This window comes from Phaethon lepturus, unplaced genomic scaffold (assembly GCF_000687285.1).
Source record: "Phaethon lepturus isolate BGI_N335 unplaced genomic scaffold, ASM68728v1 scaffold21667, whole genome shotgun sequence".
Classification (NCBI taxonomy): Eukaryota; Metazoa; Chordata; class Aves; order Phaethontiformes; family Phaethontidae; genus Phaethon; species Phaethon lepturus.
Window position 1 is genome coordinate 6,286 of NW_010550067.1, and position 9,228 is coordinate 15,513.

Sequence of the window (9,228 nt, forward strand, 5' to 3'; positions counted from 1 at the left end):
TCTACTGCAGCGGAGGAGGAGGGTGGAGGGCTGGGCTCGGGGCCAGGGGAGGGGTCCCCTTGGTGCTCCAGCGTGTGGGGGTCACCTCCAGGCCTGAGCCATGCAGCTGGACATGTAGGCTCAAGCCATGGCTGAGGAGTGAAGCAAGATACATTAAGTCACTTGGGTACTGGTGCTGGGTCCCTTCCCACTCATCAGAGAGCCCCTTCCCCACTGCACACACCCCCAACCCTTTGAGGAGCCCAAGTAAGAAAGCTCCTCCATAGGGCCAGCGATCCAGCCGCCATGGCATTTTCAACTCTCCACTCGAGGTACGCAGGGCCAGGGCTGCCTTATCTACATCTGCCCCAGGGGATGGGTCCTGCCTTCCCTGGGGAAGCACACATGCAGGGTGGGAGCTTTGGGAAGGAGCAGCAGCCCTGGTCCCTCCAGGGTGGGCAGCAGGGATGTCCATCAGGCTAACCTCCATCCAAGCACCAGCATGAGACCCACCACAAAACCTCTTGGAGCTCAAGGAAAATGGCATTTAGGAACTTGAGCGCCAGCAGGACCGTCTCCTCCAGGCTCGACCCTGGCCCGAGCCCCACGCGATAGCAGCAGCACGCAGGGCTTGGCGTGGGCTCAGGGCAGTGCTAGGCTGGAAGGAATGTGGGGCTTGCGGCCAAATCCGCCTGCAGAGATAATCCGAAGCGGAAAGAGCTTGTCCGATGGGCGCTGTGAGAGGGGGGAAGGACCAGCTGGAACAGGAGGCAATGGCAGGGGGCTGTCCCTGCTAATGCACTGGAAGGTGTTTGCTGGACCAGCTTCTCCCCATTCTCCATCTCTGTAAAGCCAGCCCTGGCACCAGGGCATGCCCCAGGGACCCCTTCCTGACACCCCAAGGGGGAAGGGGCCCCATCTCCCCCCAGCACCCAGGGGAATCCGACAGAGAACTGCACAGCAGGCTGGGGAGCCGCTGCCAGCCGTCGCTGGCTCCCTGCCCCGGGCTTTTCTTTTCATCTAGAGACATCTTTTCATCTAGAGACACACAAAGGCACAGCTGGAAGCCTGGCACATCGCGGAGAAACACGACAGTCCTACAGCAGCGATTGCACAAGAGGGGCCGAGCCTGGATCAGCAGCCCCCCACCCCACAATGAAGGGGGATGCACCTCCCACGTCCCAGGCAAGAGGTTTTTTTTGGGCCCACGGACACCCAGGAGCCAAGGGGATGTGAAGCCAGACTCGGGCTAGGAAAATGGAGGCATAACACCTCCACAGCTTGCCCATCTCTGGATGCAAAGCAGGAGCTTCAGGCCTCCTGCTCACTTTGAGAGGCTGTAAGCACTCGCAACCCCGGCCTTGTCCCGCAGGTGCCTTTGGCTGCATATCCTCCCCGCTATTCCGTCATCCCTAGGAAATGCTGTGCTCTGATACCATGGCTGCTGAATCAGCTTCCCCAGGCGAGATGTGCTGGTCAGAGGCCTGGAGGAGACGCGGCCAATGCTCCGTAACGTCAGGCAGAGGATCCCAGAGCTCCCGCCTTGCAGCCAGCGGTCACACACGCTCCTGAACCACGGAGCGCTGCTGGGTGTCTCCTCTGAGCACATCTGCCATCACCCAGCTTCTCTTTGCCACCGGGAGAGGGAGGATCCAAGGTGCAGGCTCCGATCTTGCTGCTACACGCTGGAGGACTGAGCTGTATTTAGTAGGTGCCCACCTGAGCTCCCTCCCCTCTGCAAGCAGTGGCAAAGGCCCTCCAGCAGCTGCTGGCCTCACATGGCAGAGGTGAGACAGAAAGGGCAGAGATGCTGGGGACATGAGCCCAGCACACGAGTGGCCTGGAAGGGTCCTGCAGCAGCGGGGAAGCAGGCAGAACAGCAGTTAATTTGCCCCGTGCCACCATGCTCTTCAAGCTGTTAGGAGGGGACTCTGTGCGCTCCAGTCCCGACAACCAAAGAACGGCACCTGTGGTGAGGTCAGGCTGGAAACACGCCGCGTACTCCCATGGCCCAGCATGGCGCTCGGAGGCTCCCACTGCTCCAAAGCTGAGAGCGCAGGAGCAGCCGCCGCAGCAACGAGCGTTTGAGGGAACCGAGCAAGTCACGGAACACCCGTGGCTGGGCTGCACTGGCGACGCACTCCAAGCGCTCCTGAAGGCGGCTCCTGGGACCGGGAGGTCTGGCTGACATACAGGGCTGCCAACCATGACGCCGCATCCCAGGCCCGCACAGCAGCCCAGGGTGTGGAGCGGGTCCCCTCAGCTGCCGAGCACAGGCGTGCTTTGAATCCACCCCTTCCTGGACCGGGGATTAGATACCTCCAACCTTTTCCAGCCCGCTGTCCCCGGCCCAGCCGGGTGGCAGAGGCCAGGCGGTAGTTCGTAAAGGGACTGGGAGAAGCCTTGCCAGTACAGCGGCGATGGCAAGCCATCGGCACCTTGAGACACCAGCGAGGCAATGCTGCCCAGGGAGAGGGTCCGAGGTGCAGCTGCACATTCCCCAAGGAACCCTCCCTGCTGCTTCCCCGCCAGCTACAGCCGCCGTCACGCTGACCTCGAGGGCCGTCCCTCCTCCAGGGGAAACAGAGATGGGATATAAACAAGCCTATCTTGGGATTTCCCAGGCCAGGGAGTTTTGCAGGAAGGGCTGAGCTCTGCTGGGCAACAAGCAATGAATCAGAGGCAGCTCAAAACAGGACACCTCAGAGTAAAACACCCCAGGCTCGTACTGCTCCTGCCTTTTGTTGTCTGCTGACTTCACTTCCCCGTCTGGCTCAAGCATGGGGGAAGCCCGATGACAGCATGTAGAGACGAATCATCCTCCTCTGAGCGCTCGACTGTGCGCAGCCATGTGCCAAAGCCCCCACGTGCCAAGAGCTCAGCGACTGCAGAGCGGGAGCCAAAGCAGCAGCGCGGAGGCCCAGCCGGCCCCGCAGCAGGGCTGGGCAGCCAGCGGAGGGCTCGGGCGGGTGGCAGCTGCTGCTCTTCCAGAGGGCAGACACCCAGGTGGGATACACCCACGCGGCAACCCAACCGTTGCTGCTTCTTCAAAATCGGACAGTGGGCGTCCGAGGGCCCGCGGCCACGAGCGCATTTCTTCAGTGCCTCACCGAGGCAAACAATAACCAGCGTGGTTTGTACAATTCCCTCGTTAGTCCAGATTATACTTATCTCCTGCCTGCTGCGAGCAGATGCTTGCGTGGCACCGGTAGGACGGCGCCGGGGCTGGAACAACACTAAGTGGTCATTACAGTTGCCCAACCAAGAACCTAAATTTGTAACAACTGCCTCCTTTTAAACACTAGCATGTAACAACCCAGAACAACCAAGAAAGCTTCGTGTTGGCTTTGTGCTTCTCTTAAATACATTGCAGTGAATATTATGGTGCTTCTGTTTATGAATCCAGTCCCGGTTTGCTTTGCACCAGCCGTAGCGACTCGCATTTCACGCATTTCTCCTCCTTTAGAGATGGCTCTACCTACCATTTAGCCAGGCTTGCTAAACCTCACCAGCAAGACGATGGTTATTTAACACTATCGAAGCACGTTACCTCTTTTCACGGCCTAGAACAGGAATTCAAGTCCAGCAGCAGAGCACTCTGAAGCAAAGCAGTCCATAGTTTATTCTCATTGCCTAGAGTAGCACACAACAGGGAACAGGCCACACGCCTGCGGCAAATGGAAGCTCTCTTCAGCTCAAGCTTGTAAAGTGCCATTTCAAGGCCACCCATGAAAGACCTCAATAATTAGAAAGTCAGTAAGGCTACAAAACGGTCTCCTCCCCACTGGGCCAGGGAACCACCTCCAGAGGCTCTTTCATCCAGCCCTAGCTTTTGAGCACAATGTCAGAGCTTTTAAGAACAAGCTAAGTCACATAATTAAGATACGAGCTAATAGTTAAATCCAAGAGCTACCAAAGCACACGCAAGTCTGACAGCGACCAGTCTATTTACAAGCTATTTACTCCCTATCATTCAAAATAATAAAAGACATTTCAGTATGAAGACCAAAACCTAGACCATTAGCCTTGTACTTGTTTTTGCATATCAACACTTGAAAGGGCTGGAACTCAGGGAGTAATACTATGGAATTAAGACAAGGTCTGAGACTGAATAGGACTGAATATGCTACTGCTTACTGCAGCTTGATGGAGATGCATATGTCCCCCAGCCAACTTCAAAAAAGGTCGCCAGACTTCAGGGCCCTCAGACCAGGCAGGCTCCCTACCACTTTGCTGCATGCCTGTGTTTTGCTAGCCAAGCCCAGGAGAGACCAACCCCTTCCCTCCCAGCTCAGTCAAGACCAGCTCTGAAACCAGCTACACTCCTCTGGAGCCAAGCCCCAGTCCCGGGCATCTGCCTGGTACTGGTTTCAAGACTCAGTGCATCACGCAGCGAGTAATGCCTTGCTTCTCAGACCACTGGTCAAAATTTAAGGATGACAGTGTTTACTTAAAATTTAGATTCGTAGTAATGTTACAAACTTTCAAAAAAACCCAAAACAACAAAATGCATCAAGATTACACTTCTTAGCCCAGCATCTTTCTTACCTCACTCTGGTTAAGCCAGAGGAAAGCACTGTTAGCTTTAAGCAGTACCCCTTCCTCCTGCCATGTCCTGGAAAGGGGCTGAGGACAGAAAGCAAAAACTAAGACACTTGCACCAAATGATTCTGCCCTCACCTCCATTTTTAAAAGGTCTTTTCCAGCACCTCTTCTCAAAAATACTATTTCTTTTCCCAATAAGGAAACAAAACACTGCAGGCAGTATAAGGCATAATAGCATTTGGAATACTACAGGCAACCTTAAAGCACAGTTAAAGCCGTGTCCCTGTGGCGACTTCCCAACATCGATGCCACTTCCACCTGAGCAGCGTGAGCACGGCAGCAGGCAGCGGTGGCTGGCAGGGACAAGGGCTGCAGTCCAAAGCAGGAAACCAGTAGCACACGCGCAGAGGTGACCACAGATCTTCTTTCAGCTCTCCCTCTGGGTTCACGCACCAAGTGCTGTAGCAACATACAGCGATTACAATCACCGTAAGGCACATAAAAGAGCATTTTCATTGTGCTGTAAAAACAAGGCCTTTGTGGCTGTTGCTATGAAGATTTGTAATCCATATCTGAATCAAGTGTGAACTGCCCAAATGCTTGAAAGGCATCCAAAACAGTGCTTCTAATCCTCTTTGGCTGGTATTGTCTGTCTTCTTAAAAATTTTATTAGAACTACAGGCTGAGTAGGAATATTTCTGGAGTGCAAGAGCTGCCTGGTTTTACCCATCACATACAGACTGAGCACAATGGTTACAGTCTGGAGTGCTAAAATCAAACTGTGAAGGCACAAGAATAGCTGACAATAAGCAATCCTGGTATTAAAATAGGGCTTAGCACTTCTGCGGGCTGGCAGCTCATCCCACCAGGCAAGAGTAGTTAAATCTGTTCCTCTGACACTGTTAGTTTCTACTACAATGCTGGGAGAAGCTTGGGTTGGAACATCTGAGAAATGAAACCTGGGCCATCCAACAGCTTGAACACGTGAGGAGATGAAACCTGGAGGAATTGATGCGGGTGTGCTGGTATCCATGTCAGACACCACTGTTACACTAGTCTCCCAAGATGATGTCAAGTGCTCTGTCACAAGAGAAGTTGAAGCCTGGGAATAAGTTGAGCTGAACATCTGGTATGTAACGGCTGTGGTTGGTAGGCACTTCAGGTGATCATCTGTTAGGGCCACAAGAGAAATATTCTGTAATGCCAGCGGGCTGTCACACAGTAGAGATGGCACATTTTTAACTATCTCCGTGCTCTTTTGGAGCCACTCTTGGAAGCCAAGAATTTGGCAATCACATTTCCAAGGGTTGTCGTCAAGGAAGACTTCTTGCAGCTCAGGTAAAGCAGTAAAGAAATCTCCAGGAAGAGACTGCAGCTTAGTATGATTGAGGTAAACTTTCTGAAGGTGCTTGAGATTATGAAGGAGGTTTCTAGGAAGAGCCTCAAGCCTTGAATCAAAAAGGGAAATGTTCTGCAGTTTCTGAAGGCTCAGGAAGATGCCCTCTGGCAGACTGGAAACATTATTTGTATGCAGAGAAAGACCCCGCAGTTCACTCAGACCACTGAATGCATTCCTAGGAAGAACACTAAGCTCTGGATTAAAACTCAGCACAAGAAGCTCTAAATTTGTCAAGTTACTGAACACAAAATCTGGTATTGTTGAGAGCTTTGTGTGATACAGCCACAGGCTACCAAGATGCCTCATTTCTCCAAACAATACTTCTGGAAGAGACTTCAGTGGGTTCCTGTACAAGGTCAGTTTGGACAAGTCATGCAAGTGCAGAAAGAGCCCAGGAGGCAAAACCTCAAGCTTGTTTCTGGAGAGCGTTAGGCTTCTCAGTTTATGAAGACAATGAAATGCATCAGGGGCAATAGACTGGATGTTATTGGAATGCAGGAAGAGTTCCAGCAGCTCCTTCAGGCTATCAAACATACCAGTCTCTATTGAAGACAGCCTGTTAAAATACAGCATCAGCTTCTCAAGCCTGGTTAATGCACTAAATATATTTCTGGGCAGTGTGGCCAAACAATTTCTTGACAAGTTTAGTACTTTGAGTTTGGCCAGTTTCTTCAGCACGCCACTAGGAAGTGCTGTTAGTTGGTTTTTGTTCAAGAAAAGCTCCTCCAAACTAGCTAGTTTGTCAAACAGACTATCTTCGATGGATTTCAACCTGTTATTTTCAATGATCAGTTGCCGAAGCTGTACCATGTCATCAAACACTTCTGGGGGAAGCTTGACCAGCTTATTATCTAGCAGCTTGAGGGCTTTTAGCCTTCTCAAGCCTTTAAAAGCCATTGGTGAAATTAGAGAGATGTTGTTTGAAGACAAGATGAGATGCTGCAGTTCCACCATTCTCGAAAAAACATCCTGCAAGTATGTTACACTAGTGTCTGTTATGTGGATTTTTGTCATGTTGCAAGGCAGATTTAAAGATTCCAGGTCTTTTATGTGGGGACCAGAGCAATGAATTGCATTTTTTGAAGAGCAGTCGCATTTGTCAGGACAAAGAGATGCATCCAACTGGAAGAAAAGCTTGATCACCACTGACAAGCGAAACACCAACATCCTTGTTGAAGTGCCAGAAACATTAGCTGTTACAAGAGATAAGGGAGAGTCAGGATTTGATCACAGGTGGTTAATAACTTAGCAGCTGACAAAGTTGCATGAATGTATCATAAGAGTTGCAAAATGTGTGCAAAATTTCTCTTGGCTTGAAAGCAAGCTTCAAAATCTCCTTTACTGTTGACTGCAAATATTTCTAAGGTGCTCAGCTTACACTGAGAAGTACTGATAAACCTCTTTGTAAATCAAGTATTCTTTGTTTATATTTGTACTAATCAAGTATAATAAAAGCATATAAAAATAATGATGAAATTCTAAGTAGTCATAAGTCATGTATTTATTTGAACAGAAAAGCAGTACACCAAGTTACGCACAGAAAGTCTTTAAAAAAAAAATGATCAAAAGTTCCTGCATGCACAATATTTTTTGATTGCAGGTTACCTGAGGTTTAAAAATAAAGTTTAGTCTGCAAAAATAGATACTGGAGGTAAAAAGGGTGTCCTATATTTTAAGTGGCCAAAAGCAAAACAGCAACACAGTTCAGTTAAACCACCTCTCAGTATTTGCAAGTGATAGCTTCTTGGAACAGCCCAAGAACACACAAGAAGCAACAGGCTATTTTTGATGTAGCCTGAAATAACACACACGAGCTCATGCCGCACAGGACAGTAGTGAGCCTCTGATAACCAACGAGTCTCATTTCAACAGCTTAACACAATACTGACTTATCAGTGGTATTAAAAATACAATGAAAGGAGAGGGAAGAAGTGCCATGAAGTTAGCTAGAAAGCTGTAGCAATCCAGGTAGATCTGCATGAAACATACCACAAAGTTGGAAAGTTGTATAGATTTCCAAACAAAAAAGGGAACAGGAAAGCAATCATTGTAGTGATAATGATAATATTTAAAAGAGCAAGTCAAACAGAAATCCACAGTTTAGAAATACTTCCTTAGTGAAATCAACAAGTCCAAGTGTATCAGAAACCTGGAAGCCAAGGACCTGGCTGATCAGTAGAAGCAGCAGCTGGAACTGCTGGAATAGCTGGACAAGTTCTGCAGACCTAACTGGAATAGCTGACACCGTGTCAGTCTTCAGCACCAACAACACCGGGGGGAGAGGAGGGCTCCATCCCGACATACCCTTTTCCAGGGGCAAGGCTGAAGCTCTGCCGTACCAAGCCCACAACCAGACATGGGGACAAACCCCATCACTGAAAAAGGAGTAAATCAGGTGGGAGAGCAGAGCTTCTCACGTGCCTGAACTGCTGACAAGAACATACCACCATGGATCAAAACCAGCTGCTACATCAAAAAAAAAAAAGCCAAAGGGAGTATTTTTTTGTTTAAAAATAAAAAGGTTCTTTGTTAACTTTAGAGTACTGAAGAGCGATAAAATCTGCATCCCTTCCTCGGGAAGGACATGGCACCTAGGGGTATCAACTACCAGCAACATGGTGCTGCAAAGCGAGCTCTCACCAGGCTTTCTACAACTCTTTGGATAAGACTGTAGGTCACAAAAAAAAAAAAAAAAGGGCCTTGAGATTTCACCCTTCCAAAGGACTTTTCCATGTCAAACAAGAATCTTTCAGAAATCTCACCCTCCTAGTAATCCCCCCCACTCCAAAACTGAGCATCTCACATAAACCAGCGATGCCTTCGCCTCAACAGAGAAACTCCTACCTATCCCCACCTCAGCACGGCGGTGAGGAGCACATCCCTGCGCACCCAGGGCACACACCTCGGCCTACAGCCCCAGCACGCAGCGCGGGCAGGCGGTGAGCTGCTTCTGGGTGGTGCGCGAGAACAACCCGCCACGCACCAAGAAATTTCTCTTTCAAGCCCTGACTGGCATCTCAACCCGCACCAACTCAACGCAAGGCCACGCAGAACTACAGGATTCAGCAAGACGAGAGAAGTAAGGATCTAGAGAACCAAATGGGGTTGGTTCTGCTATGCTACAGACTGCAAATGCAGGTCCCTCAGAGGGCATGACTGCAGGCCACAGTCTGAGACACAGGCTAACACTAGACTGCAGACTGGGGATGTCCATTTTCCTGGTCTCGTAACAAAAGGTGAGAGTATTCAACAAGACAAGGTTAGACACTCAGAAGTGCTAGAAGATGTGCATTTTCACAAACAAA

At 50.1% G+C, this 9,228-nt stretch overlaps 2 protein-coding genes across 2 annotated transcripts in view; both read right to left on the bottom strand.

The window, feature by feature from the left end:
- LRRC15 (leucine rich repeat containing 15) overlaps positions 1 to 1,588 on the bottom strand; it is a gene marked incomplete at its 3' end in the record, with an annotated part of 7,797 nt that extends 6,209 nt beyond the window's left edge. Inside the window, exon 1 of the mRNA XM_010290456.1 lies at positions 1,308 to 1,588. Within this exon, the coding sequence (XP_010288758.1) occupies positions 1,308 to 1,588 (281 nt within the window). The remainder of the gene's footprint in view (positions 1 to 1,307) is intronic.
- A 3,561-nt stretch (positions 1,589 to 5,149) lies between these two features.
- On the bottom strand, positions 5,150 to 7,090 carry GP5 (glycoprotein V (platelet)). Its single transcript, XM_010290457.1, has one exon. The coding sequence runs from the start codon at positions 7,088 to 7,090 to the stop codon at positions 5,150 to 5,152; it is 1,941 nt and encodes a 646-aa protein (XP_010288759.1).
- Positions 7,091 to 9,228: the final 2,138 nt, after the last annotated feature.

Excerpts from the sequence above, each read along its gene's own strand:
- GP5 (XM_010290457.1), bottom strand. The coding sequence starts at position 7,090 with ATGTTGGTGTTTCGCTTGTCAGTGGTGATCAAGCTTTTCTTCCAGTTG.